The sequence below is a fragment of the Rhinolophus ferrumequinum genome, chromosome 5 (assembly GCF_004115265.2).
Source record: "Rhinolophus ferrumequinum isolate MPI-CBG mRhiFer1 chromosome 5, mRhiFer1_v1.p, whole genome shotgun sequence".
NCBI classification, from domain to species: domain Eukaryota; kingdom Metazoa; phylum Chordata; class Mammalia; order Chiroptera; family Rhinolophidae; genus Rhinolophus; species Rhinolophus ferrumequinum.
The window spans coordinates 4,000,533-4,025,496 of record NC_046288.1 but is presented as its reverse complement, the minus strand read 5'-3'; the positions used below and the strand labels follow the sequence as shown (position 1 = coordinate 4,025,496).

Below are 24,964 nucleotides of genomic sequence, written 5' to 3'. Positions count from 1 at the left end.
AACATATTAGTGAAAAGGTATTCCTTTCAAGGAAAAGATTTTGTTTTGTTTATAAACAAGAGCACTTACTTTGAACGCAGGGAGCATTTTGTTTAAAAACCAGAAATTCTGTATGTTAGATGTGTCACTTGGTTTTTACAGTTTTTATGTATTTGCATTTATGATTATGTAAAAGGTTTGACCATTATGCTTTTTAAAAATGTTTTTTATTTATACCTATATTTTATATGTCATTTAGACATTTTTACAAGAAGGAATGCCTACTTCTGCACGATGTGATGACTTAGAAGCCTTAAAAAAGAAGGGTTGCCATCCAGATGACATAGAAAATCCCAGAGGCTCCAAAGATATAAAGAAAAATAAGAATGTAACCAACCGTAGCAAAGGAACAGCAGAGAAGCTCCAGCCAGAAGATATCACTCAGATCCAACCTCAGCAGTTGGTTTTGCAATTACGATCAGGTACAGAAATCTAATTTTGTGTTTCTAATACCTAATACCTAAATCTAATACTTTTGTTTCTACTGGAGCTTTTTGACAACTTTATATAAGCCTCTACCAGTTTCTGTTGAGGGTTCATTTTCATATGTGGATGGGCACACAAATAAAAATGTGTAATATGTTAGATTTTATAATTTTTTCAGACATAATTTATAAGACACATACTTGAAATAATAAATGTTGCCTGAAATTCTGTTAAAGATTCAGAAAGTATTAGATTTAATAGGTTTTAAAAATAAATTGTCCATTATCTGGTACAATGATAATTACATAATATAAAGACATTTTAACCTATTTTTTCTTTGTATTTGTTTAGTATTGTTAAAATAATTAAGGTTTTTGTAAGATTCTGTGGCAATTTCTCATCAAAAAGAAAAGAAAATACAAGCCCTCTTCCTACTCCTTCCAGCTTCCATCCCCTTTCTCTCAAAAGAATGGTGCACATTCACTGTGTCTGACTTTTCCCCTCCCATCCACTCGTCCGCCTGATGCAGGTAGACTTCTGCTCCTGAACCTCTTCTGGCACAGCTCTACCGTCACCTTGAACCACCAGGCCTAGTGGACTCTTGTCAGACCTTTGCTTTCTTTTAACTTTTCTGTACCAAGTGACACCTTTGAGCTGCTTGAAACGCTCTCCCTCTTGGCTTCTACAATCATACTCCTAGTTTTTCTTTTCTCTTAACATTGCTTTCTGATCTCCTCTTTGTGTCTTTTTTCTTTCTTTCCCTTTGCAGTCCACTTGATTGTTGGTTTTCCTCTCAGGGCTTTAAAACCATTTGTATACTGTAAGAGACTTTTCTCTTAAGCTTCAAACCCATTTATCAAACTGACTACTAGAAATCTATATAGAGAAAATCTACAAGTTAAAAATTAACGATTTTTTACCCAAACCTTCTTTCTCCTGTATTTCTTAAGTGAATTTATACCTAACACCCCTTCTACAGTTCTCCTCTTCTTCTTCATTGTTTCTGTTCAGATCTTCATTGTTTTTCTCTTAGATTTTTGTTATAGTTTCTTAACAAGTCTCTTTGACTCTGTAAGTCATTATTAAAACTTTTTGCCAGGTTTTCTATTTATTTGCATATAGTGGGATCCCATTAAACCAGGGGTGTCCAAACTTTTTTCAACGTTTTTCACCAAGGGCCATATGCAGTAAAATACACAAATAGCTGGGCCACTCACTCGAGGTGAAGTACATATTGCCTCACCTGGTTGATTTAAGTAAACTAAATATATTTTTGGAATTTGCTGCAGGCCAATAAAAAATGGATTGCGGGCTGCAGTTTGGACACCCCTGCATTAAACAGAACAATCTTGACTTAGAAGGTCAATCTCTAAAAAGTCGGGTGTACCCTATAATATGCCCTCCCTACTCACCGCAGTCTCATCAAGTAGATGACACAGTTTATTTGGTTTGTTGTTCCACCTACTTGTTTTCCTCTGTCCTAGTTTTAAATTGACTGTTTGTCTTGTCTACCGTGGATTGGGGATGTTGTCTTTTTCACCTGACATCCCCAGGGCCTGGCATTTTAAGTATTTGTGAATGAAATTGATTGCACATCCATTGCGTTACCTATGGAATTCCCATAGGTTTTTGTAAAAATTATGACTATCATACATTTCATTTTATGGTTTTTACCTAGTAAATACGGTTTATTTGGTTTTTCTCATTGCTTTTTGTTGCTGGCTAGCTAATGTCACTTTCTAATATCTGTTTAATTAGGGGAGCCACAGACGTTTGCATTAAAATTCAAGAGAGCTGAGGACTATCCCATCGATCTCTACTACCTAATGGACCTTTCTTATTCAATGAAGGATGACTTGGAGAATGTAAAAAGCCTTGGAACAGATTTGATGAATGAAATGAAGAGGATTACTTCAGACTTCCGAATTGGTAGGAATATTGAGAAAATTAATCATTGTCATTTGTATAAGTCTTGGTAGTTTTGTTCTTCACCCCATACTTGTGAAATAAATAGGCCAATTTTTAGCCATTTCTTTCTTAGAGGACTGATATTTTGTCACACATCTAATAATATTTCCATCTCCTCTGCCTCTGCTGCATATACTACCGTATTATTTAACACAGATCCGTCATCTCTTGGTATACACCGAGGGGACTGGTTCTAGGACCCCCTGCAATACTAAAATCCGTGGATGCTCAAATCCCTTCTATAAAATGGTGTAGTATTTGCATGTAGGCAACAGCATGCAACACATTACTTCATTCGTGTGGATTCATCATAGGGCTTGGTGCATGGCAAATTGAATTTTGCTTTTTGGAACTGCCAGGATTTTTAAAAAATATTTTCGATCTGGTTGGTTGAATCTGTGGGTGTGAAATCCACAGATGTGGAGGGCTGACAGTCTACCACAGATAATGAAATGCATGCTTATTTTTACAGGCATTCATTCATTTGTTGATTTATTTTATAAACATGTTGAGTACTCAGATTCTATTTCACTACTAATTAATACGACTACATCTGCCATTACAGCCTAATCTCACTTGAGAACTGGATTTTTTTATATTATAACGTTGTCCTTTCTAAGCTTTATTAATAAAACCTTATGTTACTTATTAAATAAATAGATTGACTTAACATGTGGTTACATTCTTGTTATGTTTTTTTTTTTTTTTTAATGCAAGCTTATCCATCTCTCTTTATGCATTTTTCCTGAACAGGGTTTGGCTCATTTGTGGAGAAAACTGTGATGCCATACATTAGTACAACACCAGCTAAGCTCAGGAACCCTTGCACAAGTGAACAGAACTGTACCAGCCCATTTAGCTACAAAAATGTGCTCAGTCTTACTGATAAAGGGGAAGTATTTAATGAACTTGTTGGTAAACAGCGTATATCTGGAAATTTGGATTCTCCAGAAGGTGGCTTTGATGCAATCATGCAAGTTGCAGTTTGTGGGGTAAGTGCATTCATCTTCTACAAAAGGGTATTGTACGAATTTTAAGTGATTTTACTTTCAGTTAGTTGGAAAAAAATTACCTTTATTACCATATCGTACTCTATTATTCCAGAGAAGTACAGAATTTAATCCGTTAAGTTCCTTCCAACTACAAGTGCTTTATAAAGGAATATGTAATCATTATGTCCCTATTTAAACCAGGCAGTGCACTTATACAGGGTTTAAGAACCAGAATGCTTGCCATTTGAAACAGTGGGCAATTCAGCTGTATTTTAGCTGGTGATCTAAGTTTTTAGAAAGGCCCAGGTGTCCTGACTCTGGCTTTGTGCCAGAGGTGGAATTGAGGTCACCTGAAGTATCTCAGGAGCATTAAAAGTGCTTAGATGGAACAGTGTCTCAGATTTCATTTTCCTTCCGTCAGTTTTCTTCTCACCAGCTTTGAAAGATGCCTTTCCTGTGTCTTAGTAATTCAAAAAGCAAAAACGTTTTAAGGTTAGTTTATAAGCTGAGAACATGTATTTTGAAAAGTCATAATTGTAATTTTAATTGTAAGACTTTCAGTAGTAGCAGGCTCATCTCCATTGGACTAGTGATTAGAATTTTATGAACCGTTTACCAGCTGAAGATTTTAAGATGACCTTATAATGACATAGCTAAAGCTGAAACTAGAAAACATTGTGAGGTAGATAAAGTTTATCTTAAGTATCTACTACTGTATCATTTTCCCCTTTTTTTCTTAATAGTACTCCTATTCCCTAGAAATCCTTCCTTGATTTTAAATGCTTCTTAATGGTTATTTTTCAACCAATTTTTGCTAAGGTGCTAACTGATAGCCAAGATAATAACACGGTATAGTGGTTAAGAGAACAGGCTTCAAGTGTTCCATCACCACTGACTTTAGGCAGTTTGCTTAGCTATTCAAGAGGGCTGTTTCCTTCTCCTTAAGAAGGGATAATAATAGATAGACTTCATAGGGCTATTACAAGGTTTAAATACAGTAATCCATATAAAGTGCCATTAAGCATTCAGCAAATAATTAGTATTAGACTGGTGCAAAAGTAACTGCGGTTTTTGCCAATAAAAATAATGGCAAAGTGATTTTACTATCAGTTAGTGGGAAAAAAATTACCTTTATTACCATATCATACTCTATTATTCCAGAGAAATACAGAATTTAATCCGTTAAATTCCTTCCAACTACAAGTGCTTTATAAAAGAATATGTAATCATTATGTCCCTATTGAAACCAGGCAGTGAGTGCACTTATACAGGGTTTTAAGAACCACAATTACTTTTGCACCAACCTAATAATACTATGTTATCATTACTTTTGACTTCTCATTGGGTAGTTGCAATTTAAAGATCTCTGCTTTTAAAGGGGAAGAAAGAGTAATATTCCAGGTAGTGCCTAGCCTGACACCTCTTCTTTCCAGCCATTCATTTGTGATCCCATCAGCAGCTCACTGTTGGAGAGAGCATTCTCTGGGCTGCCTCTAACTATGCGTCAGTCTGTGGCCACTACTATATTTCTGATTGTTACACTGACTGAGCATAACTTTTCCACCTACTTCTCTAGATGTAAAAGAGACACATTCTACTGATAGCCAGCGTTAATAAACTTAATTCCTGCCTTCAAGGAATTTAGTCTTATGAGGATATAAACAAATGTACTGAGTTAATTTAGACAAATATAATTACAAAATTACCATAGAGAGAAGAGGATTTTGCTGCTACTTTAAATTATTTGTTGGATAAGGTGGAGAATAAAATAAATGAAGAAATAAACAATACTAATGAGTTAAAATGGTGGAATTAAGCAGGACAGATCTTTGGAGAAGATAATTTTTTTTCTGTAATTAAAAAAGGAAGGCCTAATATGGAGGGCTGATAATGGAGGTATATGCTACAGAACAGGGGTGTCCAAACTGCGGCTCACGGGGCCAGCTGCAGCCCGCAATCCATTTTTAATTGGCCCGCAGCAAATTCCAAAAATATATTTAGTTTACTTACATAAACCAGGTGAGGCAATACGTACTTCACCTCGAGTGAGTGGCCCGGCTGTTTGTGTATTTTACCGCATGTGGCCCTTGGTGAAAAACGTTGAAAAAAGTTTGGACACCCCTGCTATAGAAGATAGAACAAGGATGGAAGAATGGATGAGAACAAGATAGCATCAGGGGGTGATGTAAGGCATGGGCTGAGACATTTTTATTTACTTAGCAAATATGCATGAAGCACCTACTATGTGCCGCCTACTATGTGCCAAGCACTGTGCTAGCTGCTGTAGATATGATGAGCAAAACCAGATGTGGTCCTTGCCCCACATGGAGTTAGCTTACCTTCTAGGGGGGAGAGAGACATTGATTTTAAAAGATAGTTTTTAAAAAAGCTGAGAGAAATGGACAACCAGGAAAGATGTAGTTTTACAGTGGGGTGGAGGAGCTTTATTCAGTAGGCTTTATGTGTTTATCAGCAAGAATATTGGCATTATGAAAAGAGAAGATGCAGAATGGAAATTATTTTGACTAGTATTTTAAAATTACAATCTTTTTTTTTTTCCCCCAAGTCATTAATTGGCTGGAGGAATGTTACACGGCTGCTGGTGTTTTCCACGGATGCTGGGTTTCACTTTGCTGGAGATGGGAAACTTGGGGGCATTGTTTTACCAAATGATGGACAGTGTCACCTGGAAAATGATGTATACACAATGAGCCATTATTATGTAAGTGCTTAATTCCTTACATATTGAATGAGTTTACGTTGAGTTTTAGCATTTAATACTGAGAATATTGTGGGTGACTGGCTTGTGGGTTTTTCAGGGTTTGGAGTTTTGTTATATTTGTAAGTATAGGCCCTGACCTAATGTGCTGGAAAGCTAATACTGCTTTTTCTCAAAATGTGGCTTTGTGCTTGCTTCCTTCCCCTTAGGCAAGGGCCTCACTGGGGTAAAAGGAACAGCTCAGGCACTTCTACTCCATGCCTCAACCCATGGCTATGTCTCCTCTCACTTGCATGCATCATTTGGTAGCAAATTTGATAGTATTTCCAAACAAATAACTTGTATAGACATAACACTCCTTATTTTATTTATGTGTGAGTATTAAAAAGAGGCACCCTGCCTCTACTAAAAATAAAGATTGGCAAATTATTCAGGTTCTGGAAGAAATTGTTTTTTTTCTTAAGTGATAGATAATGTAACCTTTAATTACTGGTAATTCTTTAATTTCATTGTTATGACACTTAATATATATAGATAATCTTGCTCTATAAAACCTTTTTATTGCGGAAATTTTTATACATACATAATGATCTATGAGGATTAGAAACCCACATGTATACACCTCCCATTTCAGCAGTTATTTGTGTTATTTCAAGCAGTCTTGTGTAAGTAATCCAGTTATATAGTCAAATCATGATTTTCAAAAAGGATTGTAAAACTGGAATTGTTTGAATGTAATTACATACTAAATTACAAAATTTCATAATTTCTTAGGATTATCCTTCTATTGCTCACCTGGTCCAGAAACTAAGCGAAAATAACATTCAGACAATTTTTGCAGTTACCGAAGAATTTCAGCCTGTCTACAAGGTAAATATATTTGTGAGATAAAAAGAGGAACAAATTTCTGGATCGTTTTTCTTCAGTCATTGGAGGTAAAATCATGTCTGAATTGAAATGTGAGAGAATGACATCGGCTAGATATGTGAGATTTTACAAAAGCGCTTTATATTCATTTTTAATACATATTATACGAGGTGTGATTAAAAAAAAAACATGGTGAATGCTTAAATTAAAAAATTTATTACAGTAAAGACACATTGCCATTAACCCCCTTCAGAATACTCTCCCTCAATTCACACACACTTATCTCATCGTTCTTACCCCTTTGTGAAGCAGTTCTGGAAGTCCTGTTTCATGAGTCTCTTCAGTTGAACTGTTGTGGCTGTCTCTCCATGGCCTGAATCAATTCAAAATGTTTTCGCTTCGTTTCATGGTCATTTTGACTTTGGGGAAGAGCCAGAAGTTGCATGGTGCCAGATCCGGTGACTAAGGTGGATAAAGACACACCGTAATGTTTTTATTTGACAGAAATTGCCATATCAGAAGTGATGTGTGACACAGAGCTTTGTCATGATGGAAGATGAAGTAAAGACAGTCATGAAAGAGGACTTCCAAAACAGCTTCAGAAAGTGTCAAGAACGATGGGATAAGTGTGTTCAAAGCAAGGGAGAGTATTTTGAGGGGATTAATGGCAATGTGCCTTTTACTGTAATAATTTTTTTTGTTGTTTAAACATTTACATATCTTTTGATCACACCTCATAAAACTAGTTTTTTTCCAGCTCTGACGCCTTAAGTTATTTAGGAAATGTATAGGGAACTGATATTTAAAAATAAGTATTTGATTGTAGATGCTTATTGGTTGAATGAATATATTTGTATTTTATATGTTTTATCTTAATTGCAGGAACTAAAAAATTTGATCCCTAAGTCAGCAGTAGGAACATTATCTGCAAATTCCAGCAATGTAATTCAGTTGATCATTGATGCATACAACGTGAGTACATTTTAGATAAACTGTTTTGAACAGTACGCTGTTGAGAATGCTTTGCTCAAAGAAAGTAAAATTCCCTTCATACACTATTTAGCAAAACCCAGAGGACAACATAAAATTTAAATTCTGTATATCTGGAGGAAAAACTCATATTCTCTTACAAGAGCATAAGTATATAATCTAAACAAAGCAAAAATATGATAAACTCATGTGGCAAAAATTTCTAAATATCTATTTGAATGTCATTAAGCAATTAGTCTCTTTATTGGAAAGCAAATAAGAAACATAACACACATTTAGATTTATAGGATTGCCTCAATCTTCCTTTTCCTCCCCAAAGCATCTTTTATAGATTCATCTGTTTCGATGAATTGTGGCTGGGAAAGCTTTTTTGCCCATTCTTCTCTTACTGTACATTCAGAGATACAATATTCTCAATAGGCGCACACACACATTTATTATACATGTATCATAAAAATATATACAAATATAAATACATATGACTTACCTATTTTAAAAAGGTTTATAAGATTTTTTTCCCTTCACACATGGAAGTTGAAATTAAAGAGGAATTATTTGCTCCATCTAGAGCTCAATTCAGAGTACCTTTAGTAATACTCATTAAGCGTTGGTTAATAATCATTTTAAATAATCTGAAGACATTTGTAATTTTATGGTAACCATTGTGTGCTGCATACACCATCTCCACAGCCCGTTGACAGGTTGAATTTTAGATACTTTTTATTTCATGCCAGGGGTTCCCAAAATGTTTTAGGAACATCACACTCAAAAAGAGAAAGGTTAACATAAAAATTTGTAAGATTCCAGTTGTTCCATGCCTTTCACATAGTTCTCCATTTTAACTACATAAATTCCCATCCATGCGATTGTTTGCTGCTGCAGCCTTTACATTTGTACTGGGATCATATTCTGAAAAAGCACTGGCTTGAATCCTTCTTACTCGGGCCTTTTGGTTTGTTTTTTTTCTGGTTTTGTTTTGTTTTGTTTTGTTTTGGCCAGGGCTATAAGGGCTTCTAAGCAAATTTTTTTCCAGACTGTATAGTAGACCATTTACATTAGTCCCTAGTTAGCTGAAGTGATAGGCCAGGGGAGAGTCATATTGCCGATGGGGAAAGAAAACTTTGGTTCTGCGATCTTAGGACTCCTCATAATTAATATCAGGCCTCTGGGCTGTATGATCATTAGTATTTTAACTCAGCAATTAAAACACAAACACTCTTTTCAATCTTGTACATTATTTTGAAGAATTGATCCTTATTAATTAAAACCTATTTCTCTAGGTTGTGTTTTCTAGTCACTCAGGATTTGGCTTCAAATATTTTGTTTAAATGATATTGTTTTCTTAATAGTTCACATTACCTACTGGTTTTATGCATTCAACTTATTTTATAGTAGCATTTTGTTTGCCTTTCCTATGTATAATTAGTCTTTCTTTTAGTCCCTTTCCTCAGAAGTAATTTTGGAAAACGGCAAATTGCCAGAAGGAGTAACAATAAATTACAAATCTTACTGCAAGAATGGGGTTAATGGCACAGGGGAAAATGGAAGAAAATGCTCCAATATTTCCATTGGAGATGAGGTAGGTCATATAAACATTTTCTGAAGGAAAAAAATTGCTTGTTTATAAGTAATCAAGTTTATAATTTGAGAATAAAAGAAATGAATAGCTTTTTGAAATATTTTTTAATAGATTTAAATTAGTTAACTTGTTTTTCCCTTTAAGGTTCAATTTGAAATTAGCATAACTTCAAATAAATGTCCAAATAAGAATTCTGAAACCATTAAAATTAAGCCTCTGGGCTTCACTGAAGAAGTAGAGATTATTCTTCAGTTCATCTGTGAATGTGAATGTCAGAGTGAAGGCATCCCTAGCAGCCCAAAGTGTCACGAAGGAAATGGAACATTTGAGTGTGGAGCTTGCAGGTAAGCTGAAGGTGGTTGGAGAAGGACAGATAGAGTACATTAGTTTAGAAAGTTCTAGCAGGGTATGTTTTGGGACATTGAGAGAAAAATCTCTATTTGGAGGGAATAAAATATTTATTCTAGCCACTATTGCTCACCACACATCAATTTGATGAGCTTACATGTGATATTTACAGAAAGTTCTTCCTTACCTTTTTTTCCTTAAGAAGATAGCTCTTTAAAATAAAAGGTTTTGTAACCATCCAAGACGTATTATTTAACAGACTGTTAAGGTAGCATTTGTGTGTTTTGCTCATATAATAGCAATCTGAATATTCTAGAGCTAAACAAACATATAAAATATGTTTATAGAGAAATGTTTTGGAAAGATATCTCAAACTTATACTGGTGATTTTTATCTGGGAAATGGAATTAGGAAGCAATAAAGGATATATACTTTGTACTACATGTACTTCTGCATTAAATTTTATTTTCAATTAAAACTTTATTTTAATTAAAAATCAAAATTGAATATACTCTGAATACAGCTTTCTCCTTAAAAGAATAGGGGAAAGGGAGAGTATTTTGGTTAAATGTCAGCCCCAAATAACTAGGCTTTTAAGGGTTTTAAACGTGAGAAAAATGAGTGCCTATATTTTGCCATCAGTTATTGATTGGCTACTGTAAATATCAGTTAAAATGTTACATTTTTATTTTTCATGCTTATATATCCTGAGTCACGTAGATCCATTTTTAGTAAAATATCATATAACTGAAAAGATTATCTTAAAAATGTTTTGCCTTCCTTCCCTTTATATATTAACCAGATGCAGAATTAGTGTATTCAGTGTCTATAAGCATTAACTGTTCTAAAAATATACAGTGTATCTGAAAAGTCTGGACCTATGGGATAAATTTATTTTAAAACAATATGTTACTTATTTTTCAAATGATGTTCTCTATGTTTTTCTTTAACATCCATGTACTCTTGAGGTGTGTTTATTGTTCTTTTTTAGATTAACAATTGGACTGTTACTTTAAATTTAGAGATAACTTCACCAATAATAGCAAATGCAATAACATATCATTAGAAAACATAACTAACATACTGTTTAAAAGTTTATCCTATGTTTCCAAATGTTTTGTTCGCCATTTCATTGCTAGATTATATTTTCATCTTGATCAAAATGGCTACTCTCCTGAAGAAAGATTTTTTTCCTAGGACTTGCATGTATTCCGTATAAACCTGAATGGCTGGGGGGTATGTGTGTGCACGTGTGTGTGTGCATACGCGCACTTTTGTGTACATGAGCACTCCCATGTAAGGTAATTGTAGTTGAAAGATATTCTCCATAGTTTTATTTCCTCTGCCATTCTTGCTCACAGCGTAACTTGAAATTTTGGACTTTTTCTTTAGGTGCAATGAGGGACGTGTTGGCAGACATTGTGAATGTAGCACGGATGAAGTTAACAGTGAAGATATGGATGCTTACTGCAGGAAAGAAAACAGTTCAGAAATCTGTAGTAATAATGGAGAGTGTGTCTGTGGACAGTGTGTTTGTAGGAAGAGGGATAATACAGATGAAATTTATTCTGGCAAATTCTGCGAGTGTGATAATTTCAACTGTGATAGATCCAACGGCGTGATTTGTGGAGGTGAGAAAGGGGTCAAAAAATGGTTATAAAATGTGATCCCATCCTATACAATAAAAATGTTCAGTTTGCTTGGTAAATAAATAGAAAAAAGGCAGCACTGAGGGTCAATCCATCCCTTAGATACACTTTCTTCCACATTGCTTATTTTTACTTTTAAATCAATGCTATGATTTTTATATGTTTTACCATTGTTATGAGAAATGACATTTTTAATTGCAGGAAATGGTGTATGCAAGTGTCGCGTGTGTGAATGCAACCCCAACTACACGGGCAGTGCATGTGACTGTTCCCTGGACACGACTCCATGCATGGCCACAAACGGACAGATCTGCAATGGCCGGGGCATCTGTGAGTGCGGTGCCTGTAAGTGCACGGATCCCAAGTTTCAGGGCCCAACTTGTGAGATGTGTCAGACCTGCCTGGGCGTCTGCGCTGAGCATAAGTAAGTATTTCCTAATTGCCTGAAGAGGTTTATATTTACTGTCTGTTGCCCTAACTATGTGTTATCACTGGACCCAGAACAGTGCCTATAAGGAGCTTATATTGTAAATAAAATATCTGCCACACTAAAACCCACTCTTTAAATCTTAAAATTTCTTTCTTGGTAGCTAGTGTTTGTCACCATACTGAAGCGTGTCATATGAGAGTGGTACCATTAATTTGATCTGTGTGACCTTTGTTAAATTAGCACTACCAGTTGCTTAATTACTATCTTTTCACTAAACTAAGCAAACTTGAAGTTTTTGCCCCTTGAAGAACTATTGTCGTACCAGCAATACATTGTTTAAATTATTTTGGTTTTATGTTATATATTTAATACCTGGTAGGGCTAGTTTTATTTTACTATTTTACTTGGGGGGGATTTTAGTTTGAACTGTAATAATTTATAATTTCACTTGGGAAACTAGCATTTTCATATTGTTTCTCACCGAGAAATGTCATATGCTTCTCCATTTAGTCAAATCTTCTTTCATAGCTTTTGGTTGAATTTGTCAAATTTTGAATCTAGCCCACAAAATAATCTTCAAGCAAACATTGACTTTAAATGTTATAATTTGTGTTTTAACAGAGAATGTGTTCAGTGTAGAGCCTTCAATAAAGGAGAAAAGAAAGACACATGTGCACAGGAATGTTCCCGTTTCAACATTACCAAGGTCGAAAATCGGGACAAATTGCCCCAGCCGGGCCAGGTAGATCCCCTGTCCCACTGTAAGGAGAAGGACGTTGACGACTGCTGGTTCTATTTCACATACTCAGTGAATGCGAACGGTGATGCCATTGTTCATGTTGTAGAGACTCCAGGTAGAAATCTGATCATTTCAAAATGCTTTTCATTTTCTTCTCTGTCTTGTTTCTACTACTTAGGCCTGTTTCCCTAATACTCAGGAATGGCCTCCAGCTGGATTCTTTTAGGTTCAAGTTAGGACATTTTAATCTCAAAAGTCTAAAATAGTATTTAATTAACTATATAAGAAGTGAGGAAAAAAGAAAACAAGTTTTATAAGTGGAGAATTTGATGCTTAAATGTGATAATTCACACAAAGCACTTAGCACAGTGCCTGACACTTAGCAGGTACTCGGTAAGAGTTATATCATTATTGGTGATACCTAAATTGGAGCTTGATTTAGGTTTGAACACTGGAAAAGATAATTTGTGAAGAGCTATTATAAAGTGTGAATTTGTTCAGCTTTTCAGAAGAGAAAACATTTTTTATCTTGGCTTTTCTATGTACTTTTTGTATATTCTTTGAAATCTTATACTTTTGGGTACCAGTTGTTTGGGAATGTACATTTTCATTTCTCCTGGATAAATACTAAGAATGGATTTGGGGGCATATGGTATACATATGTTTATAAGGAACAGCCAAACTGATTTTTAAAGTCGCTGTACTGTTTTGCCTTTTCAGATAAATGTTTGGCAATAGTGTCTCCCAATCGGTGCCCTCTTGTCTTTTCATTTTCTTAACAGGGTTTTTTTTGAAGAACAGAAGCTTTAATCTTGATGATCTACAGTTTACCAAGTTTTGCTTTTTATGTATCTTGCTTTCACCATTTTATCTGAGACTCTGCCTAACTAAAGTTGATAAGGATTTTTCTCCTTTTTTATCTTCTAGAAGTTTTATAGTTTTTGGCTTTCCGTTTAGGTTTATAACCCATTCTGAGTTAATCTTTTTTTTTTTTTTTAATTTATTGGGGTGACAATTGTTAGTAAAATTACATAGATTTCAGGTGTACAATTCTGTATGAAATCATCTATAAATCCCATTGTGTGTTCACCACCCAGAGTCAGTTCTCCTTCGAGTTAATCTTAGTATATGGAGTGAGGTTCAGTTTTTTGCATATGGATGTCCAGTAGTTCTAGCACCATTTGTTTGAAAAGACTGACTTTTCCCCACCTTTGTTGAAAATGAGATGGCTTTTTATGCACAGGCCTGTTTCTGACTCTATATTCTATTCCATTGGTGTATGCAACTGTCTTTTAGCCATTAAATACCACACTGTCTCTCAATTACTGTCGCTCTATATTAGGTTGGTGCAAAAGTAATTGCGGTTTTTGCAATTTTTTTTTTTTTTTACCTTTTAAACCACAATTACTTTTGTATCAACCTAAAAGCCGGTCTTGGAGTCTGGTAATATCAGTTGTTGAACTGTGTTCTTTTCCAAAAGTGTTTTGGAAACATTTTCCTCGTTCTCTGCCTTCCTTGTAAATTTTAGAGTTAACTTGCTGATATCTACAAAAATTCTGCCAGGAATTTGATTGGGATTGCATTGATCATATTGGAGGAAAATTGGTATTTTAATAGTATTGAGTCTTCCAATCTATGAACATGGGATAGCTCTCCATTTATTCAGGTTTTTGATTTCTTTGATCAATATTTAGTAATTTTTAGCATGCAAAGCTTACACATATTTTGTTGGATTTATACAAAAGTATTTCATGATCTTCGATGCTATTGTGGAGGATACTATTCCAAAATTCAATTTCCAATATGCAGAAATAAATTTCTATGTCATATATAGAAATACATATAATTTTTGTTTATTGATCGTGTATCCTGTGGCCTTGTAAACTCACTTGTTAGTTCAGTGTCTTTTATAGATTCTTTGGGATAGTGTCCATTTACTACTTATCTTGGGTGTTTATTCTTTAAGTGTTTTTATAAGAGACTGCCCAGTTCTTTGTGGTTGGCTGTACTCTGTGCACATTAATCCCTTGCATGCTCAGTTTTTCCTTCATACTTTACAGAGTGCCCCACTGGTCCAGACATCATTCCAATTGTAGCTGGTGTGGTTGCTGGAATTGTTCTGATTGGCCTTGCATTGCTGCTGATTTGGAAGCTTCTAATGATAATTCATGACAGAAGGGAATTTGCCAAATTTGAAAAGGAAAAAATGAATGCCAAATGGGACACGGTAAGTTGCAAAACATCTAAAAAGTAAGTTGGATATCATAAAGAAATATAATACTTCTAAGACTTATTAACTTCTAAGACTTAAAGCACTCTTATTAGTCCTCATTAAGTGCTTTATTCCTCCATAAGTTCATTATTCAGAAAACTTGCATTTAGTGAAAAACAGAAATGCATCTTAAATACATCCCATGAAAACAAAATACTGTGAGAATGTATCTTCTGGTTGCTGTGGTCAGTATTTTTATTTCCTTAATTTGATCTTAATCTGCTCTTCTGCCTTTTTGTCATGTAAAGTAGAATCTTAGATATTGTTATCTGTGTAGCAAGCTAGTCAATGGAAAGCTTCCCCCCACGCTTCTTCAACAAAGAACCTTAAGTGGAAAGCAGCCAGACCCAGAAAGCTATATACTGTATGGTTCCATTTATATGACATTATGGAAAAGACAAAACTATAGGGACAGAAATCAAATCTGTGGTTTCCAGGGGCTGGAATGTGGTGGTTAGGGCACAAGGGATCTTCTTGGGATGACCTTGATTGTGGATGTGTTTATACATTGCAGATTCATGAAACTCTGTACTTAAAAAGGATATATTTTACTCTCTGGAAATTATAACAATAAATCTTGCTTTAAAAAAATTTTTAAAGCTATTAGTGACTGAAAGTTTGTGCTAGCATTTAGTGCTTTGAAATATGGAGTCATTGGGGAGGCCAGATGTCAGCCCTTGTGTAATCATCTTTTGATATAAGAAGACTGTGACAATCTTCAGTACGTTTACATTGTAAATGAATTTTAATCATTTGCATTTTACTATTATTTGCTTGGGTTTTTAAAAACTAATCCAGAAGTGTAAAAATAGTATAAATTAGTAAAATAGTAAAAATTCTCTATAGTGTTTAAACACTATACGTGTCAATTTTGTTATGATGAAATCATTAGAAACTATTTCTTTTACTTTAGCAAGAAAATCCGATTTACAAGAGTCCTATTAATAATTTCAAGAATCCAAACTATGGACGTAAAGCTGGTCTCTAAGTTGCCGTTCGTATTTTCTTTCATTTTCTGTCTTTGCATGTGAACTTTTATCCTTTTTTACTGCACTGTGTGTCCTTTATCACTATTGCTGTTTTTTAAACGTCTGGCTATTTTACAGCTTTTCTTTTTGTGTGTTAATTTAGAGTTAGTGTTTAGAAGGGCTTTAAAATAATGGTGTAGAAGCAGCAGCTGTGTTGTGGTGAAAAGAGAATGTGCTTTTTGGTCAGACCTAGGGTGAAATCCCAGCTCTTCCACTTAGTAGGTAGAATAGCATTGAATCACTCACTTCCCAGCACTTTAGTTTTTCATCTCTTTAACAAGGAGTCAGTAATAATATCTGTTGTGTGCTGTGGTTGTTTTTGGCTAATGAACTACAGTGTATGATACCAGCCTGTCGGTTGTAATCCACACTATAGCCCAATGCTCTAGATGGTGTTATCCTTATAGGAAACATTATGTAAGTTTTAGGGTGATATCGTGAAAAGTGTATGTGAAATCTAAACTGCAAAATACAAAAGTAAATGTAACCTGATAGAACATTTGTATAATACAACTACAATATCATTGTTATTGTTTTCTAGAAATTTTGAAATTCTTTATTCTTGATTATAACTTGAAATTCCATTAAAAACCAGGGTGGTGGTGGTGGTGATGGTCGTGGTGGTGGTGGAATATATATATACATATATATATATACTTCTTGTTCGATGTTGAATGAGTCTTAATATTCAAATCTAACATTGAACTTTTTAAAAAGCTAACAAAGTCTTTTAAAAATCCTATTATAGTTTTAAATAAAAACTTAGTTGAAAATTTCATAGTTGTCACTAAGGCTTGCTTATCATCTTGTCTAAGCTAGGGTAAGTTATTTTGGTGAGTGTGTGCTTTACCTGGATGACAAATTTATCATTTTCTATTATCAGTAGTGCACAGGATTCTTCCTTATATCTGAATTTTCATGAAGTGGTTCTAGCATACTTTGGCATAAGCCCCAAAAACTTTCTGATAAAAAGATTGTGATTAGAACAGATTCTCCTGATTGGTGATCCAGAATTCTTCTTTCCTTTCCCAACTATTTTATTTTTATTTCACACATGAGAACTGAGGCACAGAAGGATTAGGTAACTTGACCCAAGTTCACATGTCTGGTTAGTGGAAGAGCTGAGATTCAAACCCAGGCAGCTGGACTCCAGGGTCCCTGTTCTTACCCACTGCGTTGTATTGATGGCAATCACATATCTTCAGGAAACTGTTAGCTGGTTAGGAAGAGGTAGATCGCTCTTTATGGAGAATTATAGCATTTGCCATTTGTTGTAACTTAGAGTAACACTACTACTGCATTGAGCAAACATTGTAGCAGGAAATTATTACATAGAAACCAACACTGTAGTTTTGCTTATTTACTAGAAGTGTACTTATAAAATAATAACAAATAAGATCTTAATACAGGAATGTTTAATATTTTTTAGAGATATAGGAAGTGTCAATAATATTAGAAACCTCTACTGGTCAGATTTTTCTTTTATTTCTAAGCAGATTTTAAAATAGCAAAGTTAAATCTAATGACATAAAATTATAGTCAGATTCATATATGGGCAGGCTGGTTCATTTTCTTATTAGTCTGAGACTTGCCATATTCTTTTTGTTACCTAATACTTGCCAGAAGTCATTTTTAGAAGGAAACTGATTGGTTTCGTTCTTTCTTTTGGTAGGTCAAAAACAGTCAAATATTGACAATTTCATATGGTTACTTCTCATATAAGAAAAAATTCTTTATGTCTACTAAAAGGTGAAATTTTCACCTTTACTGTACATTAAATTGTATTTTGAAGGAAATTATCAATAATAGTGAAACTTAATGTTTGTATTGTGAAATTAATTTTTGGCTAAAATGTTACTTTTCAGCCAAAATAAGCATTTGGGATAATTCAAGAAGCAAAAGTAAAACTCTGTGTTTGTTAGTGAAATCTTGGCAGACTAACAGCTACAGGTTATTCTGAGATGTTTTCTCAAGAAAAATTAAAGTAGAAATAAAAAATATAAATTCATAAATGAACATCAAAAAATTAAAACAAATCTTGGCTTGTAAAGCACTTTTCTGATACGGGAACAAAGTTTGTCAATCAATTATATCACTAACATATTTCAGATAATGGGCAAGCACTGTAATTATTTCAGCACATAAGACTCATGTAGGTACATTAAAAAAATACATCAATTTTGTAATTGTTAAAGTGCATTGAAAAAATTGTCTAGTCTAGCTTCCCTTCTGTTATGTAAAAAATAAGTGATTCCTCATCTTCCACAGTTGTGCATTGTATGTCTAATATATTTTATAGAGATGATTCTGTAGCCACCATTGTCAGCCATTCCAGAGTAAACACCAGGATGACATTTTACTGAGTACAGAGGATTTCATTTCTGAATGTAAACCTGTTCCCTTGATTTAAATAGGCTTTGCTTTTTGTTGGGATAGGAGTGGGGTTGCACTCTAAACAATGAAAACTAATCTGAATTATTTCAGTTTACCTTCCTTTAAAATGATGCCTAACGCATATAGTTTAATTTTACCTCTAACATTGCATGTTGAATTTTGTTGGATGGACTTTGCAATAATAAATATAAATGTTTGCATATATGAAAAGGTAAACTTTTCTCCAGAGGTAAGTTCTGCCATATAAATTGTACTTTGGACTCATGAATAACTTGCGTTTTTTCTCCTTTTGTTTTTTTGTTTTATTTTGTACCGCACAATTCTTAACTATTAAACATTAGATTTATCTAATGCATTATTTTAAAGAAACTTAATTAAATGGTAATTTCTTTTCCCAGCATATTTGAAAGAATTGGGCAGTACTAGTCACATATGCAAATAGGAAGTTGGAAATAATAAGTGTAACTTGTTTGTACTGTATAACTTGTTAATAATGTAGTCGCTAGGATCCAGTTTCCTGTCTCCATTATGAAATGTCTGCTGTAATGTATGTATCGTAGTGTATTAGCTCCAATTAGGATTAGAGCTTAGAATTTGATATCCTATATATGATTTTTATCATCCAGATTATTTAGTATTTGTCTCTGAGGGATTCTGAGTTTCCTCCATGCTTCTAAAAAAATGACCAGTCAAGCTGTATTTTACGTGATGGGGGTGCATGGGGGTGGGGGTAAGGCATATTGTCATGTTTTTATTGGTATCCAGACTAACTGCTGAGCTGAAATCATAGTGATTTATTTGCTGTCTCTCAGGACCTAACCCATACATGCTATACCCTCCATCAATGATTTCCTATCTACAGGATAAAATTCAATCTTTTTACATAGCATGGCATACAGGACCTTTCCTGATTTGGCACCGTCTTTCTTATTTCCTCTCCCACACATGCTCCCTTAAAAACTTCTGAACTATAGAGATTTTTACTAAATGTGCTATTCTTTTCCCTACAACTTGACTTTGCATATGAACTTTGATTTTGCATATGTTTCTATTTACCTTTCAATATTTTATCTGTAGTCAAGTTCACTATGACAGTATCTCTAATCTTCTCAAAGTCGAACCCTTTTTCTTATATTATTCCTTTATTATGTATATAATTCTATTTTCTATTATATCAAACTGACTTAGTTTCATGTTTATCATCCACTAAACCGTGTCCTCCTTAGAGGACAGAAATTGTGGCAATAAAAGCCAGATTCAGATGTAATCTGCAGTGAAGTGTAAATAAAATTTAAAAGCAAAAATTACTGTTTAGATGCTTTCTATAAATATTTTTAAATTACTGCAAATGGTTCTGTAGTGAGATATAAAACTAAACAGCACTGCAAAATCTTAATTTTTGTCTAAAAACTTAATGCTTTAAGTTATTTAATATTTATTTGATTTGATGTTTACTCTCTAATTTCCTATGATAAAGGATTATTTGGCTGTATTTCTCACGTGGCTTTCAAGCCCACTTTCAGTTTATGGGAACAGGAGAAAAAAGAATGCTATAGCCTGTATTTAAGTGTACCAATTAGCATAACACTCTTTAAAGAAAATGCTAGTGTGGGATTGTTATTTTCCTGCTTAAAACATCACTGTCAATATATTTTTGGATCTTGAAAGATCTCTTGTGTTTATGACTTGGAGCCAGTTACTGGACTCGATTTCAGTACTCTATTAAAATATACTATTGTAATAAAAAGAAAACATTTTACCAATACATACTGATAAATAACAATTTCGTGAAGAATGATAATTATATTTGTTAACATAATCAGTCACTTTTGTGGAAGCACTTCAGAGGAACACCACCCTCACAGACATGAAAGCCAAGGATTCCCATTAATTATCAGGCACCTTCTGGGTACAGTAAAGAGTAAAGAATCAGGCAGTTGATGGCAAAAGAGTGCTTTCTTTTTAAGACAAATATTCAAAACTAGTTAAAGGAGAGAAACCATAACAGCAGATTCTGTGCTATAGAGGACATTTTTGAATCAGCCTTCCAATGGAGGAAGGACTCAAGAATGAAATAATGCTAGATGACAGGGGCAGCTTTAGACCTGTAGAGCAAAACTTCCAGTTTTCATATTTGTATAAACTTGTATTAATACCTTTTTTAAAAATTAAGAGTGATATCTGGACAGATAAAATGGAAACAACTTCTGAAAATAACTGTAGTTTTCAATATTGTTCATAAAATAATATTACATGATTTTAGTAGAGTAATTGATCATTTTCTCTCTCTCCTTTTTTTTTTTTAGGGTGAAAATCCTATTTATAAGAGTGCCCGTGACAACTGTTGTCAATCCAAAGTATGAGGGAAAATGAGCACTACTTGTGCAAATAATCACAACACTGAACGCAAATTAGTGATTTTCATAGTCACTGAGTAAGGTAGCTTTAGGGCAATATCACCATGAGTTTTACTCATGTGCAGGTTTGAAAATGTACAATATGTATAATTAAAAAAATTTTTTTATTGTTTTGAAAATAATGTTATAATCAATGCCAGGGACTGACAAAAGACTTGAGACAGGATGGTGTTCCTTGTCAGTTAAGGTCACTGTGTGCCTTTTTTCTCCTGGACTAGTGAAATCAGCTCTTATTGGATTAAGTGATATTTCTAGAGTGATTGAAAGGGTAGTAGTTAAAGTAATGAGTATGATGAGAGATTCTATTAATCAGTATTAAAGCTGATTTTTAGCTTTACAGATATGTCAGTTCTCAGTTATAAAAAATTCAAAGTAAATGTCTTACTTGCTAGTTTACAATTGTTTGAAATTTATTTTTTTCCTATTTGCCTATTAAACGTATCTGAAAGATGACATATCTGAAAGATGAGTATGTTGGGAGTTACTTGTGTAAAATAGTTTTGATATATTTGATCTACAAACGCCATGGGAAAAAGTCAGAGTTAGGAAGAAAAAACAGCTTTAAAATCTGTGTGCCATTTCAAGAGTTACTTAATCTTGGTAACTTTTATGCCTTCTCTTTATAAATTCAAGCCTTGGATAAAAGTGTTGAGAAATTTTATGCAAAAAAGTCCTTACTTTAGCATTATTTACATAAAAGCCTTAATTTACATGGTATTTGCTGAATTGGGGACCTTTGGGTGAATTATTTTATTCATTGTATTTTGTTTAAAGCCGGTGCTTTTTATCACCACTTCTAATCATTTAATGTATTTGCAATTTTAGGGTAAGACTTTGTTTATCAGTACCTTTTCTTTGATGTTTTAGCTGTAAATTTGCCTTTTTAATGAACATCTGAAGTTGTACTGTGGCTTGTGCAACAGCTATCACTTACGTAAGTCTTAGTGCTATAACAGACCACTGTATATTTAGTTCTCACTGTTGGTTGCCCATTTTGTTTCATACTAGTCACATTCTTGTTTTTAAGTGCCTTTTAATTTTAACAGTTCACTTTTTACAATGCTATTTACTGAAGTTATTTATTAAATAAAAATGCCTAAAATACTTAAATTGGAATGTTTTCACTCTGTATTGATATATTTGTCAGTTTGTTTGCATGAAATTTTTTAGCTTAAAGAGATTGACAAAAACCATTCTGGTTGATGGGTATTTCACTTAAGAAGCTAAAACATTTTTTATTTATAAAAAATAAGAAAAGAAAAGATGTGCCAGGGACATAAGGAAAAAGTGGTATAGTAAAAACAGTTTCAGACTAACTTTGAGGTCTCTAATACTATTGGATAAATCTTCATCTCCTCTCCCCATAACCCTACCTACACTAGGTTTCATCCCTACACTAGCAGAATTAACGCTTTATGAAGAGCAGCTAGAGCGGTTAATTAGATGCGGGAAATGTAGATCATTGTATTTAATATAGAACAGAGATGGTGACTTGCTGATTCAGAAAATTTATTTTCATTGGCTTGGGTTTATTTGAGAAAGTAGATAAATCCATAAAATTACTTGTATAAAGCTTATTAAAAAAATTATATATGGATTATAGGACAGCATACAACAAATGTCAGAAAGATTTGGGGGAGAGGACTATTAAAAGTTTCAACTTTACCAACATCTCACATTTATAGTGCTCCTCCCATTTTTTTAAAATTGGTATCCTTTTTACTTAACTGTGTTTCCTTAGCTTAGATTAAATCATATTTCATCTGAGAATTACATATTTTTACTAGTTTGTAAGTTCAGTGACAAAAATCATCTTGTTCATTTATCACTCCATTTTACCCCTGCTTCATTTTCCACTTCCCACCACCACCTACATTTCCCCTTAGCTGCTTTCCTTGTGCCTTAGGAATAATCAGTTGAATTGAAACTACATATTTCTGCTCCAGAAGTTTGCTTTCTATAATGAATTTTGTTTGGTTTTACAAATATAGTCTTTTTTTATATATACACTGACTTTTTTTCCTGACACGTGTCTTTGAAGCTGAAATACGAATTTTTAGATTTTATATATGATTCATAAACAATTTCTGACTATAGAAATCCTTTTATTTGGAAGCTAAGGAATTGTATAGTTTACTTCTTAACTAACCATGAGAGTATTGACAATTTGAATAATTTCAGGTTTGAAACTGGAAATTCAAATCCAGTCTGAGACTGTCGTTAGCTTGATTGAAGCCACACAGACTTTGCACTAAAATTTATTTTCTTAGCGACAGTACATTTTGACTTCCAATGGAATGCTTTCCAAAAACTAAGTGTCCTGAAAGTAAAATAACAGTTATAAATTTTTTTCATTCAAACTCTATATTATGAATATTTACAAAATGTTAGGTATCTTGCATATATATTTGATCAATGTCAAGTGTCAATAGTGCATATTTGCATTAATTTCCTTACATTTTACAGATTTTTATTTTCCCAAGTATAACTTTATGAATTTCTTTGATAAAGATGTTCCAGATAAGACCTAGTCACTGATCAACTTTTTATTTAACCTGGAATTGGCATTTCCCCCTCTGTTGCCTACTAGAGTTTGAGGGGTAACCTTGAATAGACATCATTTGTCTTTAGTTTATTGCCTGTTCCCTGAAGACTTGATATTTCTGACCTAATATACTCAAAGGAGTTCAGAAACAGAGTGTCTTCAGGTCTCTTCTTGAGTTTCTAAAGAGACTTCACTGGCTCTCATGTCCCAGGATTCTTTGGAGAATTAGGGATCAGTCGAAGTAGCTCCTGAGTGATCAGTGGAAGCAAGTTATTCGGGCTGGATTATATCAAGATTAAATAGCCCACTATTTGAGGGGTGATACGGTATCTAAACTAGAACTCTTGCAGGTACAAAACTGCTAGGATGAAACATGAGACAAATACTTCTCTTAAGTCCCCCGATAATGACGATCCTATTCATTTCCTTCTACAATCTCTCTGAGCCTTCACTTGGTTTGAACTGTATTAAGACATATGAATTTTTCAAGGTTAGAAAGTTTGCATGAAAGTTATTAGTGATATTTCATTAATTTTACATCACTTCATTCCACTTTGGATTTATGGCTCATTAGGACCAATTCTAAATAAACTGGTATATTAAACAAGAGTCAACTATGGCTCATTGTGAGTGGAAACACTATTCAGAATATTTAAATCCCATAATGAATCTATTACTTTATTATAATAGTTTATAGAAAATAGAGTTGTTTTCAATTTTATATGCAGTATTTGATGTATTACTGACTTATTGATAGCAATGTTAATGTTGCTTACTGACCCAAATTATTCTTGGGAGATAAATCAACATTCAGGTCTCCTTTCATAGCTACCTAACTGGTCCCTCAGCAACCATTTAAAACATGAATTTGATCATATTTGTCTCAACACCCCCATTCCAGCTCCACTTTCAAATCCTCAGGTCTAGCATGAGTCCTTTCTTTTTTCATGTTTCTGTCCTATCCCTAAATTTGATAGCCCCAGGAGGACAGGAACCTGTGTGTTTTGATTGATCATTGTATCCCTACAACAATGTCTGGCACAGAGTGAGTAGGTGACCAGAAAGTATGTGTGAATAAATGGATTTGCTTCCAGAAGTTACCACCACCATGTCCACCTACCTAGCCAGCATCTGCAGTGATACACTCTGCCTTCCAGCCAGTTCCTATAGATGAGCTCTGCACTCCAAGGCCAGTCCTTCCACTTACATCTTAACTACTACTCCCTCTTGACTACTAAGACAAGCAGTTCACCCCTTCCCAGCATCATTGATTTTCCCTCTCTTCTAGATCATTCCCATCATTAACAAACATGCTATACTGTGTTTCCCTGAAAATAAGACCTAGCCAGACAGTCAACTCTAATGCGTCTTTTGGAGCAAAAATTAATAATAAGACCTGGTCTTATTTTACTATAATATAAGACCCAGTATAATAATATATATATAATAATATATATATAATATAATATAATACATAATATAATATAATAAATATAACATACTTATATTAATTTTTGCTCCAAAAGACGCATTAGAGCTGATTTTCCGGCTAGGTCTTATTT

The 24,964-nt window shown here is 33.9% G+C and overlaps 1 protein-coding gene across 1 annotated transcript in view; it reads left to right on the top strand.

Annotated features, from left to right (window-relative positions):
* Positions 1-21,967, top strand: part of ITGB1 (integrin subunit beta 1) — a 44,065-nt gene extending 22,098 nt beyond the window's left edge. Inside the window, 14 exon segments of the mRNA XM_033106286.1 lie at positions 239-461; positions 2,224-2,394; positions 3,187-3,425; positions 5,992-6,147; positions 6,919-7,014; positions 7,894-7,983; positions 9,440-9,580; positions 9,725-9,924; positions 11,321-11,559; positions 11,779-12,001; positions 12,629-12,861; positions 14,807-14,973; positions 20,747-20,773; positions 20,775-21,967. Coding sequence (XP_032962177.1) covers positions 239-461; positions 2,224-2,394; positions 3,187-3,425; positions 5,992-6,147; positions 6,919-7,014; positions 7,894-7,983; positions 9,440-9,580; positions 9,725-9,924; positions 11,321-11,559; positions 11,779-12,001; positions 12,629-12,861; positions 14,807-14,973; positions 20,747-20,773; positions 20,775-20,813 — 2,244 coding nt within the window. The 3' untranslated portion in view covers positions 20,814-21,967.
* Positions 21,968-24,964: the final 2,997 nt, after the last annotated feature.